The sequence below is a fragment of the Pteropus medius genome, unplaced genomic scaffold, assembly GCF_902729225.1.
Source record: "Pteropus medius unplaced genomic scaffold, Ma_sr-lr_union100, whole genome shotgun sequence".
Taxonomy (NCBI): domain Eukaryota; kingdom Metazoa; phylum Chordata; class Mammalia; order Chiroptera; family Pteropodidae; genus Pteropus; species Pteropus medius.
In genome coordinates, this window is record NW_024349797.1 from 1,939,629 (window position 1) to 1,956,648 (window position 17,020).

The following is a 17,020-nucleotide window of genomic DNA, read 5'->3' on the forward strand; positions in this document are numbered from 1 at the left end:
GATTGAGGGTGGGGCAGATGGAAGGGATACATATCAGGCCCAATGACACTGAGAGACATCCCAGGAATTCTGTTCTTTCTGGATGGCCCTCGCATCTGCGGGAAGGGTCAGGGAGCTATATTTCTGTCCCAGCTTTAAGGATAAAACTTCCCTCCAGAGGTCAGGTAGCTTATCTTAGACAGCCACTTGTCACACATACTGTGCATTGCACTTCTCACTCCTATGGTCTTGCTTGGTGTTTCAGGGTCCCGATTTATTTATGGCAGCAAGAAGAAGGAAAGAGGATTGGTTCTGGAAGCACTGCATCAAGTTGAGGGGCAGGCTGGCACGGTATTTTAACTCTCTCCTCCCCACACCCGGACCTTGACTATCTCAGGAAAAATGCATATGCGTGTTGAAGGGTGGGGAGACTGATGAATGGAGGTATCCTTAAATATGAAGTGTTCCTTTCCTTTTGGATTCCTAATGGGCTGTAGCATAGGTTCTGTGACTTTTATAGTGGAAATATTTGAATACTCAGGTTGTTACATTTCTTTTATTCTGAATTAACATACAGCACTAGAATGTAATGCCCTACTAGAATGTAGACTCCCTAAAGGCAGGATGATCTGTGTGTTGGAGCCCATGGCTTGGGAGAGCTGACAGTGCATCTCTTCCCAACTCTGTGTCTGGTGGCATTACCTTTGTAGCTTGAAAACAGCCATGGTTATTATACCATGGAAATTGATAAATGCTACAAAGCCGGACTTTTTCTCCTCAGGAGAGCTGGTTACTAAACACTCATCCACTGCTGGATGAGTCTCTCCCCAGCTTCTGGCACAGAGTAGGCACTGAAATATATGAGGAATGAATAAACGAGTGAATAACAACCAGCAAAAAAAATGAAGAGACACAGCATTTTCTAAGTTCAGTTCAACAAATACTGTGTGCTAGGTGCTGCAGGGAGAGAGTGGACACCTGTTCTCTGGGGTAGCCCCCCATATGGGGAAGCTGCCAATTCTCATTTCTCAGGTCCTGGCAGTCAGGGCATGGGTACCATTCAGGGCTTTTTCTGGGGGTGGCATGGGTCAATGTTGCCTAAGAGTGCTGGTGCCAGTAGTCTGGTGTCCAACAGGATAGGTCCTAACCAGAAATGTTCCTGGACCATGAACTAGACCTTGGCCAGGGTTCCAGCCCATTTCTGTGCCTGATTCTCCAGCTTCCTGTCAATTCTATGAGCTCCCATTGCCCTTCCTCTAAGCTACTCTTCTGTTTTGGTTAATGAAATACTTTTCTGTGGTTTGCGATCAAGAACCCTGTGTGTCAGGTCAGGTTAGATGTGCAGAGATCAATTGGGGGCAATGCCAGGAAGATAAATGGGAGTAGCAGCAAGGAGAGCCTTCAGGAATCAGTGTAGACCTGAAGTGTGACAGCTGTCAATCAGCCATGCTTCCCACATTACACTCTCTTGAGGGGCGCTTTCAGGATGGCCATAAACCTCTGGTACAAGGTACAGTGATGAAAGAGATCCCTGTGCTTGCAAAGTCTACAATTTAGGGGAGAAAGAGAGGCAAATATATCACTGCAGTAGTTTGCAAGTATACAGAGGTGAGTGTGGGGGAGGCTTCCTGGAGGAGGTGTGTCCCATAAGCCCTGAGGGTCTTGGGATTCTTCCCTCTCCCTCTTCTCTCCAGCTTTCCTACCCAACCCAACCACACAAAGAGATCTGGCCACTTACTTCTCGGCCATGCTCCTGGATCTGTAATCTGCAGAGCTGATCAAGAAGCAGAGAATCTAGGATACAGGTGGAGGGAGCATGGAGCAGAAGGAATTTTTATTGAGTACCTAGTAGCTCTACAGAAGCCAGTTACTTTTCTACTCCACCATTGTCAAGTGAGGCTCAAGTGAGCCTGTTGAGACTTGAGGTGACAAGACTTGGCCAAGTTCACACACAATGAGTGGTAGATCAAGTTCCCAACCCAAGTCTGTCTGCCTCCCAGGGCTGTACTCCTGCCCCATTAGGCTACCTCACCCCGCAGGTGAAAGGGAGTCTTATGCAGCCAGTGCAGAGGGAGAGATACAATGGGAGGGATGGTCTTACTCTTTTTCCTGGAATCTTCTTTCTAAGGCACTATTTTTTGTGTGTGCATACCAATTGTGCAAATAGTTGTTTTTGGTAAACAACTATTATGTTGGTAAACAACTATTATGTACTGGGCACATGCTCACAACATCCCTTTGAGGTAGCAGGATGTAAAGTTTGACTTGAAGTACTTGCCCAGGCCAGAAACTGCTAGAGCCCAGCTGATGGGTCCAAGGCTGTCCCCTAACACTGTGTGTGGGCTCAGCTTCCCCATCCGCTGGGTCTTCTTTGCAGCTGGATGGAGAGTAAGAAATCATGAGCCCGGGTGTCAAGGAAGGGATCTTAGAGGAAAAACAGGAGCAAATCAGGAAGGTGCCTCGCTGCCCACCCCCCTCAGCAGGAGAAGCAGCTTCCTCCCACTTTACAGGAGACCTTTGACCAAGCTCAGAAAATTCCTGGCTGATGGGGGCAGAGAGTTGGGCTTTTTGAATGGAAGAAACTGTTTTCCTTTTCTAGAGAGGCTTTGGGTAATTCCACTTCCTTTTCTTTGCCAAGCTTTATCTTTGTCTAAGAATTCACACAAGTCCCCAGGGGCCCCTTGCAACACAGCTGCTGCTTCTCTCTCCATTGATAAGTAAGAAATGAGCCAGATTTAAAATGCTTATGTTTTAATATGCATTTTTTTTTTTTTTTCTGAGCATCAATCAGTGACAGCCCAAGGAGATAGCATACAGGAGCTGGAGGTATGAAGAGGCGTGAGCTGGTGATTTTTTTCTGCCCCATTGGAGGCTGGGGAGAAATGACCAATGGCCAGGGTAGGCAAGGGCCTGAAGGCAGAAGAGGATGGGGTTAAAGGGCCAGTGCTGTTTTCCTGGATGGGTGATTTCCAGTTCCAAAAAAGGGATAGCAAAGGTGTACTTTCTTTTAGAAAAAGAAGCACAACTAAAAAAGGGGAAAAAATTTATTACATTTATTGAGCTTCTGCTTTGATCCCAACTAGTGCCCTAGGCACAGGTGATGCGGATGCAAGCTTTACCTTGGGGCCATCACAGCTGAGTCAGGGAGACTCAGATTGCCACAGTGTGATGTACTATAGAGCTACAACAGCCAGCTATAGAGACTGAGGGAGCAGGGAGGCACCCACTCTGCTTGCTGTGGTATGCACGAGGCTTCTAGACAAGGTGACATGTGACCAGGGTCTTGAGGGATGGGTAGCCCTTTATATGGTAGGAAAGGTTTCCGGAGTGGTTCCAGGCAGTGGGGAAAGCGGGCGATGTATGGGGGGGGAGGCGGGGTGGAGGGTCGAGACAGCAGCATGTGTGTGGAGAAACTCACTAGTGGTCTAAGTATAGAATTCTGGGGTGGAAGACAAGCAGGGGCTGGACACAGAGGTGTGTTGTATGTAAGGAGGGCGTAGAGGGGGAATAACACAGAACTGGAAGCCTTGGGCACAGAGGAAATGGGATTGGACAGATGTCACGTGCTGGTCCAAGAGAGGAAACGCCAGGTCCTGCAGAGTGGAGGACAAGCCAAGGCTTGGCTCAGACTCAGGAGGAAGGAGGCCTTGGGCATCGCTGGTCACCGCAGGGGCCTCTCCACGTGGGCATGTCCTCCCACTGGGATTGGGAATGGTTGTCAGCAGGGTGGGGTGGGAGGAGATGGGGCGGGAAGAAGCCAGCCAGCCCCAAGGAAAGTCCAACCTCCACAGGCGTTCCGCGCGGCCAGCCAACTTCTCGGGCTGGGGCTGGGGCTGGGGCTGGGGCTGGGGCTGGGGCTGGGGCTGGGGCTGGGGCTGGGGCGGGTACCAACGGAGCAGCCCTGCCAGACCCGTGCGCCCAGCCACTCCTGTAGCCAGGTAGGAAGGCGGAGGACCCCGGAGGCGAGGGCGGCTCATTCTCTGGCTGCCGCAGGAATCTACCCGCCTGGCTTCCACGGAGAGCGGCGTCGAGGAAGAGGGGGACCTCCCAGAGGAGACCCTCGCCTTGTCCGCGGAGGTGGGCGCAGCGCGGGGCCACCACTTGCCACAGCGCGCGGGAAGGAGCCGCTGGGAGCCGCATAGGCGGGTGCTGGGCAGCCCGGAGGAACCCTGGCGGCCCCGCGCCGCCCCCCAACCCCTGCCTCCTCCGGTTCCTTCTCGGACGCTGTTTCCAGCGCGCTGCTCAGGCGCGAGACCCCGAGACGGCGCGCGCCCCTCCCCCGAGGTGCCGCTGGGGCTGGGGCCGGGGAAGCCTGAGTCCCGGGTCCTACGCCGGGGCTCACACCTGCCCAGGCACCCCTGCCCCTCAAGTCGCAAGCGGCACCTTGCCGCCTTTGGGGACTGCACCGAGCGAGGTCCCCCGGGCTGGGGGGCAGTGGCGCCGACCCGTGGGGCGCCTCCTCCGGGCGGGCGGACGCGGGGAAGATCGTTGCGTGCGGAGGCGGATGGAGGAGGGGTTCGCTTCCCGCGTCCGCCTGGGAAGGTGCGGGGCTGCAACGCGCGGGGACGCTAGACGCGAGCCCCGGGCAAGCCCTCACGCTAAGGCGTCCCTAGTAGCAATTAAGTCCTTTTCTCCCGTCCTTACTTCAGTCTAGCTCTTAGCTCTGCTTACCCCGCCCCTAAGGACAATTTCTTTAGAGAAGCATCACCTGTCGCCCATCGTCTTAACCCTAGAACGAGGCTCCCTTAGTAACACCGCCTCCCATCCCGCACGCGGCTGTAATTACTGGAGGTGCGGGAGCAGGGGCCTGGGAGGAAGCAGCCCGCCACCCGCCTCCCCCGCCCCCACCAGCCCCACGAACCTCCAATTCGACTGCGAAAAGAATGACTAAAAGAATCACTAGTGCTAAATTAACGGAGCATGTTACGTCGTTAAGTGTGCTAGCTTAAATTTCGCTGACGTTGGCTCATGTTCGCTGTTTTATCCTTATAAATTGAAGTCATTTTATGTTTTAAAATTTTAAAGAGAACATTGGTAGAGTTTCAGATTTTAAAATTGAAGCATACAAGTCAGTACTTGTTTAATGTTTTGTACCGAACGGGGCACATTGCTTATGTCATTCTCCAGTACAGTGACATGTACACACAGGCGGAACACACTCACCAGGCTGCACCCTGACACGCTGTACGTGCGCAGTGCACGCGCACACGTTACATGCATGCTCACACTGAACTCCACAAGGAGCTCTGTACACACGCACAGTACACCGCGCACGTGCACACACTGGATGTACACGCGCACTGCTTGAGGAGTCTGCTATGAAGCTTCCCGAGTACAGAGAAACACTGGCTTGAGTTTAAAGTAGGATACAATTAACATTTTTAAAGCATTTAAGTGCAGTATTAAAAGTGCCCTCAGAGACTTTTTTTTTAAAAAAAAATCTATATTAACGAGTTTTTAAACAACTGGTGTAATGGCTTTTTAAAAAGGATCTCTTGCTGAGTTAAAACAGTGAGTCTGATTGCTTTAATTCCGAACTCCCAGTCTCACAACGAGGAAGTGTTTTTAATTGCCCTCTTTTTTTCCTCTCTGAAACCCTGAAAGAAGCTGCTCTTGAGCTTTTAGAAGCCAGTCGTAGACGGGTCTTTTCCCCTCCCTTGTGAGTGGCGCGGCCCGTGCTCTGCTGTGCCGCACCGATGTCCCCTCCTGTCCTGTCCCTCTGTCCCTCTGTGGGTCTCAGGGTCACCTGCGGGCAGCAGAGAGTGAGGGACACGACTCCGCGCTCAAGATCGCGGACCTAGTCCCAGGCTAGTGGAGGGGCGGCGTCTGGGCTGCCCCGCTCTCTCAAACCCCGGCCTCTCCCGCAGGCGGAGATGCAGCTGTTCCTGCTCTTGTCTCTGCTGCTGGCCCCGGCACCTGGGTCCTCGGTGAGTGCAGCCCTGCCCGGCCCTGGGACAACATTGCTTGGGAAGCGAGAGCGAGGGCCTCGGCGGGAAGGTCGCCCGAGGCTTAGGACTGCGGAGGGTCCGCTCCGTGCTTCCTGGAGCTCACCCCGCCCCCACTCCTGGTGGAGGCGACAACCCTAAGAGAGGGCCAAGGTCGGGGAGAGTGGGGTGGGGAGGAGGCGAACCCTCAGCAGAGCCCCTTCGAAAAGAGGTGGGACCAGGAAGCCATCTGGTCAAGGTGCCCAGGACTGCCAGCCTGGCTGCAGGGGCGCAGTTTGCTGAAAAGGCAATTTTCTGGTGTCCTCCTCCTTCCGAAGGTGCTGGGGCCACGTTAATGCTGGGACCTCCTCCTGGGGTGGTCTTCCAAGGTGGAAGGGAGGGAGAGGGCACTGCTGGCACCAGACAAGGTGCAGGGCTACTGGCTCATCCCACCAGATGCCTGTCACCTGCCTGGAACCAAACTCCTGCCCCTCAGCTGCTTAGGCCTAGAGGTTTGGGGTGCTAGCCATTCCCCACCCCCATTGGGATTAGCATCTGGAGCAGGGCTGTCAGTAGAACTTTCTGAGATGATGGAAGTGTATCTGTGCTGTCCAGTAAGATAGTCATGGTGTTCACGTGGCTACTGAGCACACGAAATGTGGCAGGCTACTGCAACGGAGGAACTGAATTTTTTATTTGACTTCATTTTATTTAAATAGCCACATGTGGCTCGTGGCTACCACATTAGTGCAAATTTAGAGAGAGGACACAAGAAGCCAAGTGGTGATCAGAGCAGCTGTTTCATTAACAGGAGTCGCATAGGAAAGAGCTCCCTGGAGAACACACATGGTTCCTGAGAAAATAGAGTCCTAGACTGCAGGACCTACCTTTGGAGGCAGGGCAGAGTCTGCAGAGCTGGAAGCTGCTCCTGCCAGATTCTGGCATTGGGCAGGACAGCAGGTTCAGAGGCAGCCAGACCCCATCCCACACCTGGAGGGCTCTCCACAGGGCAGACACAGCCTGGCCCAGGTTTCTGTGAGGCAGGCAGGTGAGAGAGAAGGGACCCAGACTGTGCTGCCTTGGGGAGGGCTGAGGAAATGCCCCCCTCTGTGGAAGTGTAAGAAGAGCTGCAAGGGCCAGGCAGGGTGGACACCAGCGGCGGGCAGCGGGCCTCCACCAAGGCCCCAGCGATCCGCACGGGCTGCAATCAGAGCAGTGGGTGGGCTAGAGCCCTCCTTCCTCATGTCCTCTCCACCACCTGCCAGCTTCCCACAGTCACCTCTGCCACTCCATGGTCCTTGCTCCCTAAATGCCACATCTGTGGTCTTCGGTGCAGGCTTCCTCCTGGTGACTGGCTGCATGAAGGCCACACCTCAGGTGAAGGGGCCACGGCGCCAGTGTGAAGACCCCAGGATGGAACCCAGAGCCACCGCCTAACAGCTGCATGATCCTAAACAAATTACCTGGCCGTGGACTCTGTTAACTCGGGGTAATGATGCCAGCCACAGGTTGCCATGCCAATGAAATGAGTCAAGGTCCACAAATGCCCTGGCTACTAGTAGTACTTTTACCCTTAGAAACACTTGAGTAGCCCTCTCCCACCTGCTCTCCAGCAGTGGGCCTGCCCCACTGGAAACTCCCGCCCCTCCCCCACTGTCTGGGGGAGGGTGTGGCCAGGCTCACAGCTCAGCTCCCTGTTTCTGGTTCTAGCTGGGACAAGGCCTATGGTGGGAACCCCCAGCACTTCTCTGCTCTTCTAGTGCTGACGGGGGTCAGCTTGTGCAGAGTGAGTAGAGGATTAGGGAAGAGTAAAGCAGAGATGCCGCTCTGCCACCATGCCCTCCTCGCTGCCCCCACCCCCCAGCTGGTCAAGGGGAGGCCTCCTGAGGCAATGGACTTCCAGTCCCCTGACCTGCACACACTGACACCTGAGCACTTTGGGCAGCGGATCCCCTTGGGAATAGCGCAACAGGTAAGGGGGCTCCTGAGTAGCGCCAGGCAGGAGTTGCAGGAGGAGTAGGTGGGGTGCTGAGCGCAGCAGGAGGCAGGTGAGGACAGGCCGGGGTGCGGGCAGACTGGACCAGCTCATTCTGGCTTCACCATGAGCTCGTGGTTTGGGTAATTATAGAAAAACAAAACGTGCCTGTGCCGCTTGTGGCTGAATGTGCTTTCTTTCCTCGGAGGGACAGTGTGGAGTAGTGGACAGGGCACAGTTCTAGGATCTGGCAAGCCAGGTGCCTCAATCCTGCCTGCTGATGGCCCCAGGCAAGTGGATGCCTGCCTCACATTTGTAAGACTTGGTACTTAGAAGGCCCTGTGTTCAGGCCAGTCCTCCTCCCACCCCATCCTGCCCATCACAACATGGCTAAGTGACAGGGTGCCCTTTGTTGCCTCATCCACACCAGTTAGCCAAGCCTGCCTGGGGAAGGGTGGACTGGGGAGGCTCAGTGGCTGTGGTTCAGGAGCAAGAATGATATCGCAATAGGCCTTGGTCGGTGGTAATGAGTAACTAGACCAGGACTGGCAGGATGAGAAAACGACATTCCCTGCGGCCGCTTCCAGAATCCTTCTAATGCGGTGATGAGGCTGCGTGTGTTGGGGGGTTGCTGGCCAGCCCTGGAAAGTCACTGTCCACCCCCAACACTCAATATCTTCCCCTTTAAAATGGGATCTTGATCAAGTAAATTTCAGTTTAAATATCCTTAAGAGAACACTTTGATATTCTGGTTCACTGGTTTTCAAGAGCTTGGCCATTTTGTCTTAGTTAGAACTGAAGGATAAATGATTTGAAGAGTGAAAGCCGAGACCTTTGATCTGGCCAGCCCTTCCGTCCTGGTTTTGTATGTGGTTCAGCAAATTTAGTGTGATTTGTTCTGAATCAGGGTTCTAGCTCTATTATAAAGCAAGAATAACTAGGTGTTTGGCACCAGAGGTGTTAGAGCTGAGCTGTGAGTGATCTGCCGGTGCCTAAACGGGTCCTCACCTTGAGGCCCTGTGAAGTCGCTGGAGGCTCACAGTGGGAGGAAGCGCTTGCTTTCCCACATTAGGACTTGAGTTTTTAATCTGGAAAATGGGAATGATTTTTTTTCCCCTAGAAATTCTTACATGGTGATGCCCTAAAATAAAGTCCCCTTCCAGCAAATAGGACATATTTCCAGTACACCTTCTGTTTCCTGGCAAAACAGTGAGGTCAAGTCTAACACCTGTCCAGCTCCTTAGGACTCATCAGTGTCTCACTTAGTTCCCCCACTGAGGTGGGTGGGAGCAAAGGCCGGGGTGGGAAGCTGACCTACTGTTGTGTCCACTTGTTCCTATGTGGCTCCCTCTGCCTTTCAGCCTTTTTTTTTTTTTTTTAATCTATGCACTGGGGTAATAACACCCACCCGCAGTTTGCCGTGCAGATGAAATAGTCAAAGTTCTCAAAGTGCTCTGGGTCCTATTAGGTGCTTTCTAAACACCTGCGTAGCCTTCTCCCCTTCCTCTTCCATGTGTGCACTCAGATGTCAGGTTGCTCTGAGGAGTAAATGAGAGAATGTGTGTAGCATGTGGACTTCTGATGTCAGCTGCAGGGTGTCAGATCTTTCCGGTGGGAAACTGTATCCATTAGAATTCCTGCTATGGAGTCCTAAATAACAGTTCTTCAACAAGAGAGATTTGGTCCCTTTCTCACTTAAACACCCAGAGGTCAGAAGTCCAAGTATGTTCAGTCTCACAAAGTCCTCTAGGTCTAGAATCCTTCTATCTTTGCTTCACCATTTGAAGCCTCTTCCTAAATTACCTTATAGTCTATAAGGCTGCTCCAACTCCAGCCATCACATCTGCTTTTTAACCAACAGGGCCAAGTACAGGAAGAAGAAAAAGGACAAATGCACATGCAAACTATGTCTTAAGGAGATTCCTGGAGGCTGGCAGGAAGAAACCAGAACCTTCTCTCACCCCGCTGCATCCCCTCCATCCCCCCCACCACAAACACATAGGATTAGATTAACTTCTTATTTTAATAGGCCAGAGCCACAGAAACTTCTAGAAGCGAGGTCACCACATGAGGAAGAAGCGGGTGCAATAAGAGTTGGTGTGGCTTTTTCACTCTAGACCCTGGCTAAGCATGGCACTGCCTGGGGGAGACATTCCCTGCACGGGTGGAGCCCTGCCTACCTGGCAACCCACCCTGTCCTCAGTGGCCTTTTATATCTCCCTCCTGGAAGGGCCTGCTCTGGTGACCCAGGGGCTCCCATGCAGGGGGATGTTTGCAGACCAGACTCTGTATAGGCCAGGGGATAGCATCGTCATGGGGGCGATTTCCCCACTGTGCCTGGCAAAGAGCTGGAGTTGCTGGTGGTGGCTACTTTGACAGAGGCAAAGGCCTGACTTCAGCTCCTTAGATGAAAGCTGGCTGATTCTGTAAATGTACATGTTCAGGGTGCCTGGTGGTGCTGCCGACTCCTAAGGGGCTGACTCTAGGAGAGACTGCCTCAGACTCCCAGATGGGCGGGGAGTGTTGTTTGTAGGCAGAAGCCTTGGGTCAGACTCTGAGTGGGGGCTCCGAGTCCTGACTCAGGTTTCTGAGTGTGTCTTCTCCTCCAGGCTCCCAAGATGAAGCGGCAGAGTGACACATGGGGCTCCTGGGGTGATTGGAGCCCCTGCAGCCGGACCTGCGGAGTGGGTGTCAGCTTCCGGGAGCGCCCCTGCTACTCGCAGAGGTAGGGGAGGCTAGAATGGGTCAGCTTGTTAAAAGAGCAGGCTCGAGGGCATTGTCTGGGTTCTGGGCTGGATGTTCTAGGCCAGCGCTGGGTCACACAGGCAGAACCTACCACCCAATAGATTTGTTCTGGAAGCAGCACGGAGTATTTGAAATCGAGTCATTTCCCATGTATTTTACACTCTGATTCCAACAATCAGACTTATTTTGAAGGAGCTGGAGCCATGCCTGCTCCACCTACCCCTGAGTCTCTAACTCTTAACACAGTGCGGGCATATGGCAGGTGCAATAAATTCTTGTTGAATTAATAATCTTCAGCAATGCTAACCTGTGCAGTTTCTCTACCTTCAGCCCCTTTCTCAAGTATAGATATTTCCCGCTTCAAGTGACTTAAGACCCACTCTGTACACCACACTCTGATAGGTGCTGTAGAGGGGTGGGCACAAAAGAAGGGGTGATGACACCTTACCTGTCAGTGGGTTTAAATCACTGTTCCTGAGAACCTCGTGACGAGAAAGAGGTGAGATATTATTCTAAGTGCCTTGTAGTCATTTTCTCCTTAAATGGCAGAATAATCTTACCATGTATATATTACACCTTATTTTATTTCCATGGGCAGAATTTGGGGCTTCTCTGGAAATTTGCCTTCAGAGGCAGAGTGGCCCTAATTTAGACAAACTCCAGGATGGTTAGGCATCTGAGTCTCCTTCTCCTAAGTACAAACATGGGGCTCACTGCACCTACCTAAGGGGACTCATGTGTGGGCACCCCCCACATTGCCTTCCCACCTCTCTACCCCACTGGGGAGTCCCACAGAGGCTGGGGGGCCTTTGGGAGAGTCCCAGGAGGGGGTGGGGGGTATTGGGTTGCAGGGATTGGGGCTTTCTGGTCCTCTTGTCCCACAGGAGAGATGGGGGCTCCAGCTGCGTGGGCCCTACCCGAAGCCACCGGTCTTGTCACACGGAGGTAAAGCCCATGTGGGGAGGGGAGACCAACTTCCCAGACCCCCCTACTCAGCTGACATCTGGGCCCCAGAGAACGGGGAACCCCTTCCTCAGCCCTCAGAAAATCACAGAAATAACAGCTCTGACACCTTCCCCTCCAGCATCCCAAAGGCTGAAAGTGGCCCTGAGGGCCAGTTCGCCCCCCTGAAGCTGCAGCAGGGGTCAAGGACAGAACCTGACCTCCCCGGGACCAGTGGGGTGGGCAGACCCCGGGGGTGACCCTACCTCCCCCTCCCTTGCCCCTTCTGCCCCTGCAGAGCTGCCCCGACGGTGCCCGAGACTTCCGGGCGGAGCAGTGCTCGGAGTTCGATGACCATGAGTTCCAGGGCCGGCGGTACAAGTGGCTGCCCTACTACGGGGGTAAGGGCAGGTGGCCTCCTACCTGGGCGCCCCTGCTGCCCCCGCCCCCGCATTTTATCGTACTGGTCTTTTGAGGATCTTTTGAGAGATTGTACTGGTCTTTTGAGGATCTTTTGAGAGATCTTTTGAGAGATTTTATCGTACTGGTCTTTTGAGGATCTTTTGAGAGATCTTTTGGGGATCTCTTTTATACATTGACTTTTCATTTCACAATTCTTATTACCGTATTTATAGACGCTTTGTCAATTACATCTATTTAAAAAAGTTACCGGTACGCCCGGCGCATGCGCATTGCAACGCAGCAGTGGCGGGCATCTCCAGGTCTCCGTCCTCTTTCCCTTCGTACATTTTCAAAGCCATGGCTGTGGCTATTGCCATTGTGAGCCCGGTTTTGGGCCTGCTTCGCAAAGCTCTCCTCGTGCTGCACAGAGGCTGAGTGAGGACGGGGCGCTGTGTTTGGGTGGCAAGGGGTTCATATACTCAGGATCTCGGGGGCCAGAGAGGGGGCTCTGGGTAACTTTGAGGAGGGTGTAGGTTGTTAATTTTTAGAGCAGCACAGTTCAAGAAAAAAAATGCTGTATGTAATTAAAACATTTAAAATGAGTCAAGATATCTTAGGATCATTCTTTTGAGTATTGGTTTTCACTGCTCACTACAAATGACTCCTGGAAACTGGCAGTCTGGGTTCTAAGTCACTGAACAGTTATATTCTGTGTGCGCTGTGTGGGGAGGGGGTCTTGGCTCAAGGGGGTGGCCCCAATGGGGGCCATTGGCATTCATTGCTCCTCCTGGGTCCTGAGGTGAGCATATGTTGAAAATAGTTTAAATATATTCATATTGTAGAAAAATTGGAACACAGAAGAAAGGTTAAAAGGTCATAGAGAGATGCCTTCTTTGTTGAGGGGGTGATTACAATCCCCTTATCACTTTTGGGCTGATTAAACAATGAGTATGTAATAGTAGATAAATATGAAAATTAAAACAATATAAAAAATTTTAAAGGGGATCACTGCTAGCTTTTCATTCTATCCTTTTTCACATTGTTTTCTCTGTATGTGTTTACATATTTGTAATTGTGACACAGTACCATTTGCATTCTGTGTTATAAGTATCTTCCCACGTTACTGTATAGTGTTCATAATAACATCATTGTTGACATGCTAACATTCTATTGATAGGTAATAATTAGAGTTGCTGATGTCAACACTTGGGCTATTATAAATAACGCTGAGACAGTGTCTGGCTTTTTCATTATTCTGTGATTTTTCTTTGACTCGATCCCCAGAGATGCAGTAGTTTTGTGGAGCTGGTTTCCTCACCCTGGGATGGGGGTGGAACTCTGAGCCACTTGGGGCAGGCTGCTGCAAGGGCTTTTTCTCCCCCTACTTGGTGCTTCTGGCCCTGCCCACACTCCACTGTGGCAAGGGAAGGCCTTGAACCTCGCTGGAATCTCAACTTTCCCCTCTTGTCTGCCCCAGCCCCAAACAAGTGTGAGCTGACCTGCATCCCCAAGGGGGAGAGCTTCTACTACAAGCACAGGGAGGCCGTGGTAGACGGGACGCCCTGCGAGCCTGGCAAACGAGATATCTGTGTAGATGGCAGCTGCCGGGTGAGTTGTGCCTTCCCCACCCCCACCCCGGTGCTGACATGGTGCTTATTGCAGGATGTCTCCCTGCCCTGCACCAGCAGGGCCAGTGGCCCTCATGAACTTGATGTCTTCTCAAGACTAACTTTTAAGGTGCCTTGAATCACAGATGCCCTGTGACCCTCCTACATTTGCCCTTTGAAAACTAGCCCCATCATAAGAGCAATTCTTTGGGTGGCAAGTTACAGAAACCTGACTAAAAGTGACTTAAGGGAAAAAAGCCATCGAGGGACGGGCCAGCTGGTTGTAGTTGTCTGGATGATGCTGCTGGAAATCTCCTTGCCTTTTGGCTTTCCTCTGGTGGCTCAGCATTAGGGTCAGGCAGGTTCTTCCTGTGAGGGGTGAAGATGCCACCAGCAGAGCTCCAGGCTTCTGCTCTCCCAACCTGCTGACTCCCCAGGGAAGGGCATCCCATTCCCAGGAGTTTCTGCGACCTGGGTCGCCTCCGATTTGTCTTGGCTTGGGGCTCCGTCAACCACTGTCTTTGAGCAAGGTGTGCAGCCCACTGATTTGTGCAAACCCATTGTTGGGGAGCTTTATCCAAAATCTTCAGGATAGGAGGAGAGGTACCCCCACAGGAAGCGGAGGTGGTGTTACTAGAGAAGGGGGCGGGGATGCGTGCTGAGTGGGCGAAAGAGGTGGATGTCAGCCAAGGGCCAGATCCAAGGTTTACTGAACTCTCGTTATTTCTAGGCTGTGTAGTTCATCGGACAGTTTTTTCAAATTGTTGCAAGTCTCCAAAACATTTTCCAATATATTTATTGAAAAACATCTACGTGTAAGTGGACCTGTGAAGTTCAAACCTGTGCTGTTCAAGAGTCAGCCGTGGTTCCTGCTCCTCCTCGACCTGGTCAGGCAACCAGGGTTTGAATCCTGGGTGTCCATGACTCCCTCTGATGTCTCCCATCTCTCCCTCTTCTCTGCCTGGCAGCTTGTCGGCTGCGACCACAACCTAGATTCGTCAAAGCAGGAAGACAAGTGTCTGCAGTGTGGGGGTGACGGCACGACCTGCTATCCTGTCACAGGCACCTTTGATGCCAATGACCTCAGCAGAGGTGGGCGTCTACAGACAGTTGAGACAAGGGTCTGTTGCCTGTCCCTTCCTTGCCTGTCTCTTGCTCTGGCTGAGTCACCCTCATGGCACTGAGAGGGTCTGATCTGGCCGTGCCTAAAAGGCTTGAGATCACGGCTCAGGGTGAAGGCCAAACCCTCTCACAGGAGCCCATGGGCCCACACTAGGACCTCTGCCTCTCATCCAGGGCAGTCTCATACTGCTGTCACCGAGATGCCCTTCCTCATCCCTTTCCCCAGTATCCCCATTTCTCCCCTTCCCTCTCCAGTCAGCGTGGGTGCCCAAGCCTGCCTGCCTTTCAGGCCTTTGCAAAGCCATTTCCTCCTGCAGGGACGCTCTTTCCGAAGCCACCCAGCCCTGCTGCCTCCTACTTGCCCTTCTCCATCCCCATCTGTTCTGCCATTTAGCGCCCTAAGGGACGACTCTTCTCTGTGACCTGGGTGGTCCCATGGTTTCCCTGTTTCCTCAGGCTACAATCAGATCCTCGTAGTTCCCATGGGGGCCACCAGCATTCATATCAAGGAGGTGGCTGCCAGCAGGAACTTCCTGGGTGAGGACAATTTGGGTCTGGGAGAGTTGGGGGCTGTGGCAGGGAAGTGGGTGGCCCTGGCAGCTGACGGGGGACTCACCCTGCACAGCGGTGAAGAGCATCCGTGGTGAGTACTACCTCAATGGGCACTGGACCATCGAGGCCGCCCGAGCCCTGCCTGTGGCCAGTACCATCCTGCACTACGAGCGAGGCACTGAGGGGGACCTGGCACCCGAGCTTCTCCATGCCCGCGGCCCCACCTCAGAGCCCCTGGTCATCGAGGTGAGCTGGGCTGGCAGGAGAGGTCTCGGGTAAAGGGGGTACCCGGTCCCCAGGAAGTTGTAGTGGGTGCCCCAGGCCTGAAGCCCACAGGAGGGCTATGGGCCTCAATGAGGACCCCCCTGTGCAGCTCATCAGCCAGGAGCCCAACCCCGGCGTGCGCTACGAGTACCACCTGCCGCTGAATGCCCCTCGGCCTGGCTTCAGCTGGAGCCATGGCTCCTGGAGTGAATGCAGTGCTGAGTGTGGCGGAGGTGAGGGCTTGGCCCAGGGGAAGTGCTCCAGCCCTACGGGAAGTGGACAAGTAGATGAGACATCTGCGTGTCATGAGGGTCACCCTGGGGAAACCCAGGGGTTGGGGGACTCCGTGAAGGGCCCCACCTAAGCTAAGAGAACCCGGGAGAACTCCCGGAGCTGTGGCAGCTCGTAGGAGATGGTACGCCACTGACAGAGTCAGGGCCTGGAGCCAACAACCAGCTGTCAAGATGGGGCTCGGTCACTCACAGAAAAACTCTCTGAGCCTGTTTCATTATCTGTAAATTGGGGATGATCATGGCACCTGCCCCAGGGGGTCATTTTAGGCTTAATCAAGATGGCAGTTGGGCTGTGTCCAGAATGGTGCCTGGCCCAGAGAATACATTTGGTGAACATTGACCAGCTGCCCACTATGGCCGCCGGGCCTCTGCAGGTCACCAGTCCCGCCCCGTGTTCTGCACCACCGACAATGAGGTCTACCCTGACCCCATGTGCCAGCACCAGCCACGGCCGCCCAGTCACCGCCTCTGCAGCTCTCACCCCTGCCCACAGACCAAGCGGTGAGGCCCTTGCCAGCCCCCTCCCGTCCTCGCCCATGGAAGGGCCCAAGCCCTTGGGTGGGAGGGGGTGGGGTTCCCAGGCTGCTTTACGTGTTGAGCAAAGAGGTTGGGTGGCTCAGGGTTTCCCACTGCTGTGACTGGAGTAGGGGGAGGCAGCTGTCACCGTTCTGTCTACCCTGTGTGCATGCACAGTGCCCAGAATGTCCAGGCTGGTGGCAGGGGGGTTGGGAAGGTACTGGAGGCCCCATCTGTCTGAGTCGTCAGGGCACTTGGCTCGCAGATGCCCAGGAGTGGGCCAGGGATTGGGGGCGTCTGCAATGCCTTTGTTCCTGCACAAAGGACCTCTTACCTGCACCAGCCCAGAGCGTGGCGCCCTGCTGGGGCCCAGCCTGCATGTAGGAACAGGTAATCTGCAGTCCAAGGCTCCCTGCAGGGCTGGTGCAGTCCTTCAACCATCACAGGCTTGGCGCCACCTGGCCTCGCGGGATGGTGGTGGGCTTGGCTTTGCATGTGCTGTGGGCACTGCCCAGAGGTCCTGGTGCCCCAGGGCCAGGCAGAGCCACTCCAGGCCACTCCACACATGGGCGAGCATGGCCCTTCTGGGAGATACCCACAACTAAGGTCAAACCCTGGGGGAATAGAGTCTGGCTGGGAGTGACAGGGGACCTGGTGAGAAGGAGAAAGGGAGATGCAGATGAGGGCAGGAATGCTGAG

General features: G+C 53.7%; 1 protein-coding gene across 2 annotated transcripts in view; it reads left to right on the forward strand.

The window, feature by feature from the left end:
* Positions 1 to 3,848: 3,848 nt before the first annotated feature.
* PAPLN (papilin, proteoglycan like sulfated glycoprotein) overlaps positions 3,849 to 17,020 on the forward strand; it is a 39,990-nt gene continuing 26,818 nt past the window's right edge. Inside the window, exons 1-11 of one of the 2 annotated variants that reach the window (XM_039883716.1) lie at positions 3,849 to 4,056; positions 5,847 to 5,906; positions 10,488 to 10,603; positions 11,508 to 11,568; positions 11,864 to 11,966; positions 13,445 to 13,575; positions 14,543 to 14,666; positions 15,153 to 15,233; positions 15,322 to 15,494; positions 15,622 to 15,745; positions 16,180 to 16,306. In XM_039883716.1, the coding sequence (XP_039739650.1) occupies positions 5,853 to 5,906; positions 10,488 to 10,603; positions 11,508 to 11,568; positions 11,864 to 11,966; positions 13,445 to 13,575; positions 14,543 to 14,666; positions 15,153 to 15,233; positions 15,322 to 15,494; positions 15,622 to 15,745; positions 16,180 to 16,306 (1,094 nt within the window). In that variant the 5' untranslated portion in view covers positions 3,849 to 4,056; positions 5,847 to 5,852. The remainder of the gene's footprint in view (positions 4,057 to 5,846; positions 5,907 to 10,487; positions 10,604 to 11,507; positions 11,569 to 11,863; positions 11,967 to 13,444; positions 13,576 to 14,542; positions 14,667 to 15,152; positions 15,234 to 15,321; positions 15,495 to 15,621; positions 15,746 to 16,179; positions 16,307 to 17,020) is intronic. The other variant, XM_039883717.1, reaches the window with a different exon arrangement.